At 44.5% G+C, this 16,968-nt stretch overlaps 1 protein-coding gene across 1 annotated transcript in view; it reads left to right on the top strand.

Moving 5' to 3' along the window:
• Positions 1–744: 744 nt before the first annotated feature.
• DIXDC1 (DIX domain containing 1) overlaps positions 745–16,968 on the top strand; it is a 66,415-nt gene continuing 50,191 nt past the window's right edge. The window contains exon 1 of the mRNA XM_054998391.1: positions 745–894. Within this exon, the coding sequence (XP_054854366.1) occupies positions 835–894 (60 nt within the window). The 5' untranslated portion in view covers positions 745–834. The remainder of the gene's footprint in view (positions 895–16,968) is intronic.

Below are 16,968 nucleotides of genomic sequence, written 5' to 3'. Positions count from 1 at the left end.
TTCACACCGGACTCTGCCCCTTTGCACCCCCATCTCCTTTTTACATATAATGAATGTACAGCTACAATTTTGGGAATTCATCCTATTTTTAAAAATCCCGAGAGAAGGTAGTATATTACCTACTGGAAATACAAAGATTAGTGCTAGGATAAACATGGACAAACTTGGCAGGATGCTGATGTCCCACATTAGCTTCTCCTGCTGTAGTGTAATACTGCTTGCTAAGCCAGAGACTTCTTTATATTTTTGGAATAGTCTTCCCTTGCTTACAACACGTAGGGAGTGTATCAGGTAGTGTCTGGCCTGTTGCATTTGCTCTGAAGCCATCTTTCAGCTTTTTGTAAGTTTCAAAGTTAGTGGCAACTTTTAGCCTTGCTTTTCTTTCTCTTCTCAGCAGAGGCAGGCTTGGCACTCCCCCCCCCCCCCGCGCCCTTACATAGCTTTGTACACAGTCTGCCGTGTTTCAGATGGAGGGGCCAGGCTTTGGAAATCGGTTTCAGATGTTTTCCCTGACCAGTTCCTACGCCTGCTGCACTGGGTAAGTGGAGGTGTTTCTATAGGAACGACGTGGTGCGACATCTCGCCTGCTGCTCCCCCCAGTGGCTCCTTCCTGAGCATGCCCAGTATGAGTCTTGACTTTGGCTCAAGTATCCTGCGTGCAGTAACGGGCGGCACATATGGGACTATGAATGAAGTCTCCCATGAGCTCCAAGTCTTTGTCTTTTGGAGGAGGAGAAGGAAGGGGGGGAGAAGGAGGAGGTTGTGCCCTGGGCTGGCTGGAGGATTCGCTGTGCGTGCTCCGAGAACTGAGCCCGTTCCCTGGGCTTCTGAAGAATGCTTGCCTGTTTGGCACGGGGAAATTTGCTGGACATTCTGCAGGAGGGCTTCACAGAGGTAAATGAACGACCCTTTCTAGCTCTTCTCTGATACAGCTGAAGTCCTCCAGGAGAAATGAGGCAGAATTCAGCGTGAGGTTTGGGGAAGTGGAGTGGAAGCCTTGGGCATCCTTACTGGTGCTTTGCAGAGCTCATGAGTTTGGGGGAGTTCGGTTCTGTGATCCCCTTGGTTTATGCATCAAGATACCTCACAACCTCACCTGTCCAGCTAGACAGCAATATAAACATGGTGGTGCCAGGGGGGGAAACTCTGCTTTGTGGAACTGACAGGTTCACTTCAGTGTTAATAAGTGTTTTGGCTGCTGCTGAACATGTTACGGTCGATTTTATGGGCATGCAGAGTCCCTGAGAAGGCGCTCGTGTGTAATTTCTTCTCCTCCCCACCTCCCCGAAGTTCTAAGCAATTGGAAGAATCAGGAATCAGCAGGCTAGGATAAAAAACAATTTGAACAACTCTTTTTGCTTTTTCCGTTAGAAGGAGGAAAGTTTAAAGGAGGAGGAGTCTCCTGGCTGACGTCTTGTGTGTGTGTGTGTGTGTGTGTGTATACGCGTGCTCTCCAACCTGTTTTCTAAGCAGAGAAGCAAAGCCTACCCAGTCTGTTGCATTTGCTGTTTTGCTTTACCAAAAAATGCCATCTGTGATGGTGCAGCCAAACTGTGTCGTTAGGGAAGGGTTTCCTGCTGGTGTAAGCTGAGAAGACGGGAGGCCAGCGTGAGGCTTGGTCTAGATGCTCGGGATTAGCTGCAGTTTCCCTTTCCACCTAGGGGTGGAGGTCACATCACATTCTTTTCTTAACCTTGCCACTTGTAGTGCTTGTCCGTGGTGCTGCTGCAGCCCCCGTCCCTTCTTGAGCGTTTCTTGCCATTTTCCTTATTCACAGATAGATCCTTTTTGAGTATAGCCAGTAACATGGACTGGGGAATGCATAAGGAGAGCCTAGAACTTTCTGTATAACGCAAGGGAAAGCTTTTCTTTTGTGGTTTTTCTTTCACCCCCCCTCCCCTTTTCACTTCTAATGCCCTGCCACCATTTGTGGGTTTTCTTTTGGCAGATGGTTCTTTAGTCTTTACCAGGGCTTTTTTTCTGGGAAAAGAGGTGGTGGAACTCAGTGGGTTGCCCTCAGAGAAAATGGTCACATGGGCTGGTGGCCCCGCCCCTGATCTCCAGACAGAGGGGAGTTTAGAAGGCCCTCTGCGCCGTTCCCCCATGTTCCCCCTGAAAAAAAAACCTGGTCTTTACCATCCAACAGAAAGTTGGATGGAACCTAATTGCACCTAAAGGACTCTCCTGGGATCAGTAATCAGGACTATTTATTGTTATTAATCGTTGTTGTTTTCATTGAACGCTTTCTTCCAAGTAAAGATGCATGGAATTGAGCTTCTTGAGATAAAATGACTTGCCCAAGGGCAGTAGACAGACAGCCAAAGCATATGCCGATAACATTTAAGCCTTCGTAGATAATTCCACCAGTTATTCAGATGAGTTTGACATTTTTGCAAATAAGTCCATCTAAGTTACTTGGCCACAAAAAACATTCTAACCTGCTTCTCAACACATACTCATATTAGGTAGCCGTGTACCAACCATGGTACATCTTTCCTGCCCAGGTGATTTTTAATTTGTCGCAAGTGTCCAAGTGGGTAGCAGTTTGTGCAGATTTTCCAGGTGACATTTAAGTGTTTGGAAAGACAATATTCCATCAATAGAAGCACAGAATTCAAAAGAGATAGTTGGAAGTCTGGAAGTGTCCCCACTGAGGTCATGGTGGGGACAGGATTAAAGCCAGAGATCACCAAGATCTAGGGCCATGGCTCAGGGGGTCGAGTACCTGCTTGGCATGCAGCAGGTCCCAGATTCAGTCCTTGGCAGTATCTCCTGTTCAAAGGACCAAGCAGTAGGTGATGTGAAGGTCCTCTGCCTGAGACCCTGAAGAGCCACTGCCATCTAAGCAGACAGTATTGACTTCGATGGACTACGGGTCTGATTCAGTATAAGGCAGCATCATGTGTATCCAGCGGACAATGCTTGCTCTCAGGTCTGTGGTCTGGATCCTGTGGATCCCTTCTGCTAATGGTCGTGCCTTCCCCTGATGGAAGAGGCTCTTCTGCTGGTAGCCGCCACAAAGATCTCCCAGCACCAGAGTAACATGTTGCCTGGCAATCCTGATGCTGCACTGTGGACCATCTGGAGCTTCTGGACTGTCTTCAAGAACAGCTGACCATAGAACAGACGTCAGAACGTTCTTATTTCTGTATCAGGAGTGGGCAGTGTTCTTCTCCACTTAACACCTGAAGTATGAATCTTTTGGTGCTGTCCTGATGAGGTTTCAGAAAAATCCTTTTTTGTTCGTGGTAATTTCTAATAAGGGGTAGGATGGTGAATGGGCAGTGGGTGTTTATCCCAATGTGTTGGTGCCCCATAGTCTTCTGAGCATGTTTCATGGTGTTGATCTTGCCCTCTGATGACCTCCTTTCCTATGTGCTGTCCCAGTTTCTAAAATTACCAAAGAGTGCCCTCTTAAGTATATTGTCAACATACTGATTTTGAACAAAAAAAGCACATACAGGAGTGTGTGTCTGTTTGCCAGTTGTCAGCTCTAGAATCTCTTCCTTTATCAAGCCAGGACCTCGAGCACCTTCTGCAAGTGGTCGGGCAGGCCTTTAGTGTAGGAGGGATGGGGGTGCTAGAGAATAAATATGAGTTCATTCTTGTAATACATTTTTAAGTAAGGCTTTTAACAGACGTGATGCCCTTTGTACTTTTGCTCTTTTGTAATTCTAGCACCTTCAAGAAGGATGCAGGAATGGCCGCTTACTATAATAAAATGCAAAGGGCAGGTGAAAAGCTCTCCTGTTTTGGATGTGGGCTGAGAACTTCTCTCCTAAACATCCACTACTCTATGGCCAAAGGGCAGGGAATCAAAATGGAGGTTGGGTCTCATTTTGTTGTGAAAGGCAGAGACAGGTTCAGTGTGCAAGTGAAAACGGAAAGGGCCGCTTCCATTGCCTCCATTTTGCGGATGGAGGGTTTGCTCCAGTCTTATGCTTGGAACTGGAAGGGGAAGCCAGGAGGGTTTATCATCCTCTGATTTTGTTGACTAGCCAGACTCCTTCCACTACACCTGCTAAAAGGTTAATGAGCTCCTGCTTTTGAAACTGCTGCCATTTCAGACAAGTATGTACCCCATGCCCTGTATGGAGCCAGAAATTGTGTTGCCTTATGCAGTTCAGGAGGCCTGTTGGAAGAGACGCCATGTCAGAGACTGAGAAAAGCAGGAGGGAGAAACTGATTCAACGTCAGAGGCCAAAGGGAAGCATGTCCTGGGCTGGCAGAGGTTGCGCCGGCCTAATTGTATATTTCACTTGTATGTGATACCAAATTTACTATTTTGACAGGCATGTGCCAGCTGTCTCATAGTAATTGACGCTTTCCTAAGTCTGTAGGATTTGTAATTGGTAATTATGGCCCTCACACGTGAAGCACTTCAGGAGGGCCTTGAAAAACCTTGATGGGAACAACCTAGAAACAGTACAAAACATTATGTGTGTGTGTTTCTTTTGTACACATTTCCTTATGTTGGCTCCTGAAGCATTTTTTCCTGACTGCATTTTAAATTTACATCCTTACAACCCTACAGACTACAAACATACTAATCTTTCCTTTTAATAAAATGATGTATCTTCATTCATGAAGGCAAATGAAAAGGTACATAAGTATGTACTTGGACAAACGTGTGGCTGACAAGTAATCTCCGTCTTGCTTCAACATTCATTCAGGCCAGAATACACCTGTGGCTTCATAAGGATCTCGGTTGTACTGCTGTTAGTCTGTGGTTTGTACTTGGAAATCTCTGACTTTATTGGTTGGGGTGACTGACTAGATCCCCTTTGTTCCTATCACTCTCTCCTTTGGCTGACTGTGAGCCACCTTTTGCTTTCATTCACTGTCAGGCGCCTTCTCTTGGCTTAAAGTGGTCTTTATTACGTTCTAAGGAATGAAGGTCTCCTTTGCACCTGACAAAAGCTGTTCTCTCTGTGACTGACATCATCCTTGACTTCTGAGGGGTCAGCCAGGGAACTGGTTAGCGCATGTTCCTTTGCTGTTAAATGTCCATGAGCTAAATGACCCTGTAACTTCTGCATCATCTTAGAGCTGAGTGGTGGCAAATTAACAACTGGAATTGCACTGGCCCAGCCCTGCAGTTGTTAGTCAGTCTGCTATGCAGTTAGGGTGCTTCCAGACATTTCAGAAAGAAACCTTGTCCTTTTTGTGATTGTTTAATAATTCAGCCTTCCAGTTGGATGGTGTTGTTGGGATGCAGGGCTGTTGTAAGGGGCAGGTTGCAAAGAACAGAGACTTGGACAACAGAATCTGGTCATTGGGTTAGTGTTCTTGGTGTTCTAGTGAGGAAATAAAATTTCAGAAATCAGATGAGAAATAGCATGACTGAATTGAGTTAGATGAACCATGGTTTGGGGTACAAGGCCTGAGTTCATTCTCTCTGTTATATTAAGGCTTTTTGTAGCAACTCTTTTTGTCTCCTAAGTCAGTTCCATTGTGCTAAAACTCTGATTTTATTATTTCTAGTTTTTCGTTTTTCCTTTTTAAAAAGGGGGTTAAGTATTGGTGCATTTTGAAAGATTTCTTACTATATCAAGAGCATCTATCATTGGCCCATCTGTTTGCAGAGTGCAGGGCAGATGCTCCCAAGCCATTAGAGACACATCTGGGATTTTATGTGCATGGATTTATGAAGGGAGGGTTGTTTGCCACTGGTCGTGAGCTGTGAGCCAGCATGCTGTGTGGACAGAGTTAACCTTGGGAGCCCTGAGTGCAGGTTCCTGCTCAGTTGTAAAGCTCACTGGGTGACCTTGAACCAGTTACCTTTTCACCAGGCTCAGAAGATTAGTGTGCACAGAACACCCTGAACTCCTTGCAGAAATGGAGGAATAAAATATAATAAATATAATCTTCTGCTTTTCCAATGAAAGAGGAAAGATGACTATATTGTTAAGTCATTAATTCCACTTATCATGAACCTGTAACTGCTGCCTATGTGGAAAAGGAGAAAAGTTACTTCCTTCTCTAAAGCATCAAATGATGTTCCAGAGAGAGATGATTGAATAGGCATTCAAGTGGTCCTTTGGTTTGTTTGATGCAGCGGAACCAGTTGAGATTTTTGATGAAAGAAGCACCCCCCCAAGGGATTCGCAGCAGCCAGTCGGTGGAGTTCGGCCCACAAGGCAGAGTCTGTTCTTTGGGAATCACAGGAATATGAACATGTATTTTCTGTTTGAAGAAATAAATAATAACTGAAAACCTCACCTTTTAGAAGGACCAGAAAAAATTCCTGGCTCATTAGGTGAGGGAATGGTGGGAGAGTGGGAGGAAAGATGGGGAATGATAGATGCGGTTTTAGGGTGTAAGAAGTACAGCAATTGATTTTTAACAAATTAAATTATTTTGCATTGGGACTTTTAATGTTGCTCACCTACTGAGGCTACCTACCTACCTAAGTAAGGTAAAGGTAGTCCCCTGTGCAAGCACTGAGTCATTACTGACCCATGCAGGGACATCGCATCACGATGTTTTCTTGGCAGACTTTTTACGGGGTGGTTTGCCATTGCCTTCCCCAGTCATCTACACTTTACCCCCAGGAAACTGGGTACTCATTTTACCGACCTCAGAAAGATAGAAGGCTTAGTCAACCTTGAGCCAGCTACCTGAACCCGGCTTCCTCCAGGATCGAACTCAGGTCATGAGTAGAGCTTGGGCTGCAGTACTGCTGCTTACCACTCTGTGCCATGGGGCTTTTATCCTACCTACCTACCTAAAATATTTATTAGCCACTTTTCTACTTTATGGCACTCAATATGACTTAACGTAAAAACAACAATAACAAATGCATTAAAATACAATAAAAAGAAAAAAACCTAAATTAATCAAATGCAGAGTCCCTTCTTGCAGAGAGGATGACACCCATAACTAGGAAGGTGCCTTTTGTAGATTTATAGGGCTGAAAGATGTACACAGAACTGCTTTTGCTGAGATAAAGACTACATTTCCAGAAAAGATGAGAGAGGGAGTAAAGATCTTTATTTGGGGGAAATGTGACTCTTAATGGCCAGTTGGCACACTTCTTGTGGCTTGCCTGAACAAGATAAGGCCTCTTGGGCTTTATGCAAAGAACAACTTTCATGTAATTGCTTACAGAATCAAAGTAGTTAAACTGGGAATTTGACAGCCATCCTTCCTTTGATCTGTCTCTGATTGTCTCTCCTTGGAAACAGGCTAAAAATCAGGGGGAAATGTTCCAGCTATTTTTAAACTTACAGAACCTGTTGCTAGGCGCTAATGGTCATGCAGCAGCAGTAACAGCAGAAAAAGGGAATAATCACAGGCTGGGGAGAAAGTCTGAGATGGATTCGAGTCTCAGACTTCATAGCCCCACTGCAGCTGTTCTCGTGGCCTCTTTCTAATTGTCAGAGCTACAGAGTAAAGTGAAATTAGATGCAGCAAATATACCCTTCTGGCTGTAATGTAGCCTCTTTAGCCCCCAAACCATCAAGGTGCATTAAGTAAAATAGCTCAGTGTTATGATGCCCCCTCCCCAGTATTCCAGATAAAGGTACTGAAAATGAGAGATAATGGCTTGCATGAGACTGCCTAGCAAGTTCATGACTGAAGTAAAATCCAGACCAGGGACTGCCAGCTCTCATGCCCGTAACCACTGTGGGGCACCAGCATTGTGTACAGAATGCCATGCTTAAAAAAAATTGGAGCCACACAAGAAGCTTAATTCTTTGCAGAGTAAGATCCGTGTAAGATAATCAGCAGAGATTATGCATTGGAAGTAATGAGAATTGACACAGACTCCAGTGTAGCTCTGTAAAAATACTTTACTAAGAGGATAAAAATTGGGTTTCTTTGGAAAAAAATAAATTGCTAATAGACTACATTTTGCTAGAAAGGTAACTGAAAGAGATAAAAACAGCAACTGAACAAAGCAATAAAACTTCAGTACATAGCATCACTTAATTGCCCCCCCCCCCATAAACAAGTTGCCCAATAGGAAATCTTAATTTTACTTCATTATGCTTAGAGACTCCCCCTTCTATGGTGGAAGCCCTAATGGTTACATGCAAAGTAAGTTTACTAATTAAGTAGGTAACACAAATAGTTTAACTCTTTCGTGACTGAAATGGAAACACTTGCAAATCCCCAACAATCCGTAGATGTGTAGCTACCAATTCCTTACCTCTGACCTTTTTGTTTAGGGTGTAACCAGTACCACTTTCAACTTTTGAGATGGACAGCTCCCCGTTAGGAGAGTCTGTCTGCTCGTACCTGGTACCTTTGCCAAATCTCTGGACTGTCCTTTAGGAAGTATTTGTTTCCTTCTGTGCTTTGTATCCTGCCCTTCTAACTTTCCCAGGCTGACCACACTTACTAGCATTCATGGCTTACTAGCCTGTAAGAAATTATCCTGTCATGTTTTTACCTGAAGAGAAATTGGGAAGGATATGAGTGATGAAATTTTTACTCTCTGGCAGATGTGACTGGGATGTAATTCCAGCTGTCTGCTAGGATTGCTCGTAGGCCCAGTATGATCTTACTGTAATTCCTGGAAGGCCCCCCCCGCCCCCCCATCACCATTTATCAATTTGTAGAACTTCTTGTTCCCTTGTGGCCTTGCTGGCTACTTTCAAGAACAATGCCATAGATTGACCAAGCTCTGTCTCACAGATTACTGAGCTTATCTAATTAAGATAATGTCCAGGAGCTTAGAAATCATGCAAGGCCTTAACCATATTATGTCCTGATGAACTAATGTCTTGAGCATCATTGCTTGGCTCAGGGAACTGGTGTGGCAGAACTCTGAATGGCTTGAACTTTGAAGCCAGGGGTCCTGCCCACAACACACTAGCTTGCTTGGCTGCCTACGTAAGCGAATCTTCATGAATGGATGGAGATGAGGGAAAGACTGAGAGATCCATATTCTGCTAGGAGAAACACGTAATGCAGCCATCGTGTAAAAAAACACAGGCCAAGTGAATTCATTATTCTGATATGCATTAGGTGTATAATTTATTTGCCTCACAGAACTGGAAGTTCTTTGTTTACAGACTATGGGGAGGGTTTTGCCAAAATTGTAATGACTGAAAAAGAATGTATTCATGTTTTAATAGATTTACATCATCAAATCTGCTTGCTCTTGGTTTTGATGGGGTAACATTTTCCTGACCTAAAATAAAAAAGGTGTCTTGTGGCATCTTAAAAGCGAACATATTTATTGTAGCATAAACGTTTGGGGGATAAACAATATTTTGGGGGTAACAAATATTTTAATATATGTTTTTATGTATTTCTGTGACGTGAATCTGCTCTGAGCCTGCTTGCAGGGAGGGTGGACTGTAAAACAAAGAAACAAACAAAGAAACAAACAAACAAAATAAAGTGCCATGTCATCAGATGTAGTGATGCCACTTTAAATCTTTAAATTAGCTTTTTTTCTTAGCTGATAAGAAGGGTCTTCTCCAATCCAGACCATTCAGAATACCAGCTCTCCACTTGTCGCAGCACCACAATTCTTTCTGTCTTGGGCAGCACTTTGATTGTTTTCCTTGGACCCTGGGAGTTTTATTGTTACCATATGAAAGGATGAGGCAGCATCTGCATTGTTCCTACTTGTTTCAAAAGAAAAAGGCGCAGTTGCCCTGCATTGTGAAGTTGACTAAACCAGAATCTTTTTGTGACGCGGTGCAGTCCATTATGTGTTTCTTTTGAATCTTACGGAATTTGGTGAAGCAACTGCAATTAAGAAAACTGAGCAAACAGGAGTTTTTCTTCTATGGTGAGGCTGTTTGTTTCTTTGTTTGCTTAGTGCAGTTTTTATGCGACCCTTCTTCCAAGGATGCATGTGTTTCTCCCCTCTGACATTTTATCCTCACAACAACTCTGTGAGATAGGTGGGCTGAGAGACAATGACTGGTGCATGTTCAGCCAATAAGTTTCACGGCAAGCAGAGATTTGAAATTCAGTCTCCCTAGTCTGACCCCTCCTCCTCAGCTCTTCTTTCTCTATCTCCTAAAGTGTATAATGAGACATCTTACACATGAAGAACACATGTCGGGAGATGCAGTGTTAGCCAGGAACAGTAGTTTAAAAAGACAGAGCCAACAGCTGGGCAAAGGCTTTAGTATATACTGGAGCTGTGTGATGGGGCCATGAAATGCCAGAAGGGAAACTTTAGCCCATTAAAACCTTTCCAGGTCCAAGCCTGGCTCTGGAAGGCAGCTCCAGCCCATTTCCATTCCTCCTTGCCTTCTGGTTGGGATCCCACACAGTTTTAGGCCGGAGAGGTGAAATTGACAGAGACTTCTGGGAGGCAAAGATGAAATTAACAAACCCTCTGAGGAGCGATCTCAGCAGGCTCTGTCTTTTAAGACTGCGGTTGCCGGTTAACATTGCGTCTCCTTACACTTGATGAACACGAGCTGAGGCATCTTGTGTAGAGAGACTCTAAGTGACTAGATGAAGACTAGTACCAAGTGGTAGTGAGGAAGGGATTGTTGTAGCTAATCTAGAAAAATAATGGTCTCTCACATCATCTCTAACTTCCAAGGCTGCCTACCCTGTTTTTTCTGGTGATTTTGTACCATTGCACCCCTGAAGCTGAAGGGAAAGACAAACAGGAGCAGAGTGCAGCTTCTTCCTTGTGTGTTCCTTGAGTGTTGCCTGGCAATAGATTGTGTGAAACACTGCCTGCCCACAAGCACTGTAAGTCTGAACGACAGTTTTAACTTGAGTGTTTAAAATAGCAAAAATATATTGTACAGTTGCAGTATAAGGTGTGGAGACCTTTTGCTGGCAAGGAGCTCTGAAGAGACATCTGTGATTCAGCAGCTCAGAGACTGACAGGTGATTCCTGGTTCCTTTCCTTTTAAGATTTTTCACCTGACCTTAAAGATAGGTAAGGAATCCAAACAGCAGCTTAAATACAAGTAAGAAATACCGCTTGAAAGCTCTTACCTGAAAAGAGCAGCTACTTTTCTGTCTGTAGAGCTAATTTAAAGCAGGCCCTCTTTTGGAACACAAAGCCGTGTTAATATAAATAGGATTATGACTAACCCCACTCCAATCCCAGCAATCAGCTCCCCTGTATAGTAACTCCTGCACTGTAACGCAATGGAAGAAATGTGCATTTTGATGTGGGGCTCACATTCCTGCCTCAGATTAATCTATGGCCAAAGCTCAGAGTGATCAGTACTGTTAACAGCAACTGTTAATGAGCAAACCTGTGCAAGAAGATAGTGAGTCAGGGAGAGTGGAGAATTTTTAGCACCTTAGCTTTTACCCCTCCTGTATGCGGCTGTCAGCCAAACACCATCCAAAACTGTTGAAGAGAAATCTTCAGGGAATTATTAAATCCTGTGCTGTTTGGAAATGTCTGCAACGACCAAGAGGGAGCTGCTTAACTGTGTAATGGATCCTCAGGAAGCTTCATGCTCCATTGGTAGGACACAGGTGGGTAAGGGTGAGTGGCTGTCAAGATGAGTGCTTTAACAGGCCACAGGAAGGTGCTTACTCCCTCCCCAGGTTCTGACCAATGTGTGCTGTTTTCAGTCTGCAACTTGAGCGTTTCTTGCATTGTTACTGTGTAATATTTGTTTTAGTGCCAGCAGTGTGTTGGCTGCGGGTCAGAACGCAGGAAGGATGTGGTTCCTGCTCAGAGGGGGTTGCAGTGTAGATCAAATGGACATGGCTGTGAGGTGGGAGAGGTCTGGGTGAGATGTATGAGAAGTAAAGATGTGAAAGGTGTGCAGGGTGTGTGTTGGGGGGGGTAGGTGATGGTGCATATGAGTGTGTGTGTGTGTTTTAAAGGATTTTTATTCTGCCTGTTGACCTCTACAGGGTCCCAAGGTAGCTAACAAAGAATTAAAACACCGCAGTAAAAAACAGCAGCTATTATGATCAGTACTCAAATAAAGAAAAGATATCAGTGTCCAAAAAGAGAAGCGAGGGAACACATCAATCCAACAGCTGCAACAGCAGGAGAGCCAAAGTCAGCGGACAGAGATGGGGCCAGATGCTCTCATAAAAGAACAATCTTGACCTGGCCACAGGAAAACTGCCAGGGAGGGGGTGAGGCAGACCTCTCTGGTGAGGGGGTTCTACGGTCATTGCCACTGTCGAGAAGACCCCGTGTCATGTGGCCACGCAGGAGCAAAACCATCACTCACGGGTATGAAACCCTACTATGGTGCAAGGGTTTCATACCCTTGCGTGTTGGCTATGTTTACCCATGGCAACCTCTCCATTGTTTTGCCACTCAGGAACAAACTGCACAAAATGTTTAGCTGCAAGTTAGATCCAAAGCTGCTTTACCGGCATCTGCACAGCAGTTGTGGGGGAACTTACCCAAGTGTCACAGGGCCTGATTTGGATTTGGACTACAGTGGCAGGGGAGGAGGGGCTTCAGACTTCCCCCTGTGCTGTTTTCTCCAGTGCTCCACAAGAGGGCAAATAATGCCCCCTGAGCCAGTTTGGCTCAGGAAATCGTGTAAGGGGAAAGCTGGAACCCTTCCACCTCCAGTGCTGTGGTCCCAATCTGAATCAGACCCTGGGATGCTTGGGTAGGTTCCCTGCAGCTGCCATGTTGGTCTGGGGGAAACAAGTCAGGTTGGGGGAGCCTGACCTCACTGGTGTCCTACCCTATCATGTAGTTTGACTCTCAGTAAAACTATGTTGAGATCTGCAAAGGAAGAAGGCCTTGGAGGCAGGTCTTATCAGGAGGGCAAGCTCATGTGGAAGCAGGTAGTCCCAGCACTTTAAATCAGAACCATAAACAAATTGGCAGACAGTGCCGCAGGTGTAGAATGGGTGTGATATGCTCCAGTTTGGCTTGTTTCAGTTAACAGTTGTGCTGATGTACTGGGCACCAGTTGCAGGGTTCAAGACATTTTTCAAAGCTCCATACAAAGCGCATTACAGTAGTCTAGTCTGGCTGTAACCAAGACATGGACAATTGTGGTTAGGTCATTTCTTTCCAGGAAAAGATGCAACTGATGAATGAGCGAGAGCTGGTAAAATGTGTTTCTGGCTACTATTGCCATTGGAGGGGGGAGAATCTGAGAAAACAGATCTATGGACCTGGGTCTCAAGGGGAGTGCGACGCCTTAGAGAAGCAACAGTGCTGCCGGGGTTTTTTTGGTCTGGATTAAGTTTCCGTTTGTTAGCCCTCATCCAGTCCATTACAGAGCCCAAGGCTGCTTCCACGTGAGGGGTTTTGCTCTTATTTGGCATTCAAACTGTTATGTGACTGGGTAAATTAAAGCCAGCAGCAGACTGGTCAGATAGTTTGGGATGAAGGCAGCAGTATCTGCTTCCAGGAGTCCTTTCTGCGCCAAAGGAATGCCTTGTGGCACTGCTATGTGTTCTTTAGGGCACACATGTGCCTGTATAATGGATGCCTCAAATAGGCATTAACCCACAGCAAATAATTGGTGCAGATATGCCCTGTGGGATTAGCAGGTAAAAGACTGTAACCTGGGAAGCAATGTCCTGGTGAATGTTAACTTGAAAGTAACTGCAATATCTGATGGCCGGAACATCGCCTTACAGAGGCAGCTGTGTCTTGATATACAGCTGTGCTAGCAAAGTCTTCTGGGGAATTGATATTTCCCCCAATAAAAAGAGCAGCAGGCAAAATTTGAGACTTTAAAGATGAAAGCTGCTAATTAGTCCTGCGCTGAAATCTTCCCTGGGGAAGGAAGAATGCTGAGACGAGAGGCTGCCGTGCTGACCCTGGCTTCTCATGGATGCTTATGTTTCTATCCAGTCAGATAACATTATATTTCTTGGTAAATTATCCTCAAATGAATTTTATAGGTGTTGGGCTTTCCCCCTACCCTTTCCCTTTTTTGTGTAGCAGTATGATATCATTTCACTGCTGGGCCAAAACAGAGGTCAGCTTTTTACCTCAACTTAAGGTAGGAAGGGAATTGTTTTAATTAAAAAAATCCAAGGAAACAAGGAACTTAAAAATAATTCATAAGAAGTAATATATGGAGAGGCAGATGGATGTGTTAATGCTGGGAATCTGATTCCCCTACATGAAGTTTAGGTTAAGAAGCAGCCACCCAGGGAGGGGGGGGGGGAAGGATCAGGGCCATCATGCTGGGAAAGAGCCCCCCCCCCCCGGCAGCTTTAACTCTTGGTAGAGGAAAAAGACATCTTCTGTTTTTATCTTCTGTTTTTTCCTACTGGGGCTAAAAGCTACGTGCAGAGCTGGCTTTGTTTGAGAGACAGTACAGGGGGACTCTCTTCTGCTTCCCAAGCATCACATCCCCCATTATATATCCAGGCTCCCAATGGCTGCTTTTAAAGGCTAAACTATACATTAGGGCAGGCCTTGACAGATTTTCTTTAACTTTAGAAGGCAGCTCAAAAGTTGAGGAGACTTATTTTTCAGCCTTCACACTTTTGAATTTTAATGCAAATGTTCTCTAATTTTTGGTACCACAAAACATACTTTTATTAATACTGACAAAACTGTAGTATATATAAGGTCAGATGCAATGGCCCTGGTTGTCACCACCCAATACCAAGCTGCAGCGTTCTGCACCATCTGAAGTCTCTGAGTTAACTCAGAGAGGAGGCCTATATCAAGTGCAGGACAGTAGTCGAGTCTTGACGTTACCATGGCATGGATCCACGTGGCCATATCAGCTGTGTAAAGGTAGGGGGCCATCTTCCTGGCTAGGCAGAGTTTGTAGAAAGCCTTTTTTTTGCAGCTTCCTTAACTTGCTTTTCTAGTAGTGGTGCTGGATCCAGTATAACCCATAGGCTCTTAACTGTAAGGGTCAGATGAACTCCACAGAAGAGGGGAGTACAGTGTCCTTCAAGATCTCTTCCTTCCCAACCAGCATCACTTCCATCTTGTCTGAGTTCAGTTTTAATTTGTTTGTACAATAGGAGAAAGCCAATATACTTTTAAGATAGCTGGGATTATATGTAAATTGAACACAGGACACTTTCATGTTTCTCACTTGAGTCTCTCTTCTAAAATTGTGCCAAAGTCTGCTGCCCAGATGCCTGCCGAAGTGCAAGCTGGGTTTGTTACTGTGGATGCTTTAGGATAAAAACACAGCCAGTTTTGTATTCTGCACCTAGGTTAGGACTGCAAAATAGGTTTTGCTGTGTAAAAATGTTTCCAGTGTAATCAACTTGCAGGGGACAATTAAGATGCAAAGAAGAGATCAGATAAAGCATTTCATTTTGTCAGTTCAGAAACCTTGATGTTCCACGCTGCTGGCTTGTGCCTTGTGGTTTTCTCATTTCTGCACATTTAATGCTACCCTGCCATTCTCTTAGCCATTAAACTTTAATAATGATCTTACTTCTGTCGCCTGTTAATCTCTGCTTCCAGGGATAAACAGGCTGCTGCTTGGGATTTTTCTTTTGTAGGAGTCAAACTCCCTAAGGAGTATTGTAGGAAAATCAGAAATAGTTAGAGATTTCTGGTCACATAATAAGCCTCCAGCATCAAACTGCTGCAGGAAACTCTTCCACTTCGAAGGGGAGAGATTACTCAGACTGCTAATTAAACGGGTGCGTGTTGCAACTGTAGTTGCTGATTTGCTTCCCGAGAAGTCCTCTCTCTTTGCAAGGAACTGGACATTTGCCAATGTAGACAGGTGATTTGTGTTTTTAAAAAGATACAGAGATCACGAGTATCATAAAAGATAAAGTCCAATAAAAGTATTTTAATAAAAAAGTGGGTTTCTTTTCATGCACCAAAGGGCACAATGTAATGAAATTATGCATGCTAACAGTCCCATTGAAATAAATGGTTCAAGCACTAAGTCAGTTGCTTAGATTCCATTCATATCAGCTGAACTTGAAGCACAGTCTTAAGTGTGCTTATTCAGAAGCAGGGCTTTTTTTCAGGGGGAATGCGGGGGAATGGAGTTCCAGCAGCTCTTGAAAATACTCGGCAATAGTGCTTGAAAATAATATGATTTCAAAGAATCCCATATGTTTCTTCCTCATTTCCCGCTTGAGAGTTCCGCCACCTCTTTTCCCAGAAAAAAACCCCTGTCCAGAAGTAAACCGTGTTGAATTTAACAGAACTTCCTCCCTGGCACAGCTGTACTCTTTTTTTTTTGAAGTGGGAGCCATTTCCACTGTTGGCCAGGAGGCTGTCTAGCCCCCACACGGCAGTCCAGATCTTGGCTTGAATCTGGGAGGCCACAGATGCTATGCAGCCCCATTGCCTCCTGCACTGCTGGCAGCTGAGGAGGGAACCAAGCCTCTGGTCATGATGACGAGTGTGAGAGTTAAGGCAGCTCTCTCCTCCTTTTCCTGCCTCTGAGAGGAGAGGGGCCCAGAGTCTTCTCCCCCAATTACTCGTCCTTGGGTCATGGCCCACAGTTTGAACCCCAGAAGCAGATACACTGGACTCTAGCGCTGAGTACATCTGCTCTGGTTTGATAGCTGCATTTCTACACAGGCTCCAGATTCTTTTTGGAATTAAAAAAAAAAGATCCATAGAATTTTCTGTTCTGCTATTGAGCTCCAAGGACTGTATGGTGATGTACAGAACAGCACAAGTTCCATAAAATATTGACAGTAAGAACAGAACAAGCCAAATGAAACCAACAAGTAACAATACAGGTGGCTTCCAGAGGGAGGTTTTGCTCTTATGTTCTTGACCCCCCCCCCCTCACTGCAGCCTCCTCCCCCCCCTTCTCCATGACGTTGTCACAGAATTGCCCTCCTGCCTGTTTTTTTATGCCTTTGCTGTGCCTTTCCCCAAATCAGATCTGGAGCATTTTTTTCCAAGAGAGAATGTGTTCAGAGCGCTTCAAGGGGATACGTGGGAGTAATGATACTTCTGAGACACAACGCTAAAAGCAGCAGCGACAAAATAGCAGTCTAGCATACACATAGCCGGTAAAATCTGGTAGGAAAAAGGATTGGGCTGAATCCGTACTCAGCTGCAGTTGCCACCAATACCACTTGCCTGCTTCACCCCCGTCCTGTGTTATTCACCACAGCAGCATTTTG

This window comes from Eublepharis macularius, chromosome 14 (genome assembly GCF_028583425.1).
Source record: "Eublepharis macularius isolate TG4126 chromosome 14, MPM_Emac_v1.0, whole genome shotgun sequence".
Classification (NCBI taxonomy): domain Eukaryota; kingdom Metazoa; phylum Chordata; class Lepidosauria; order Squamata; family Eublepharidae; genus Eublepharis; species Eublepharis macularius.
The sequence above is the reverse complement of the archived record's forward strand: the minus strand, read 5'-3'. Positions and strand labels throughout refer to the sequence as shown.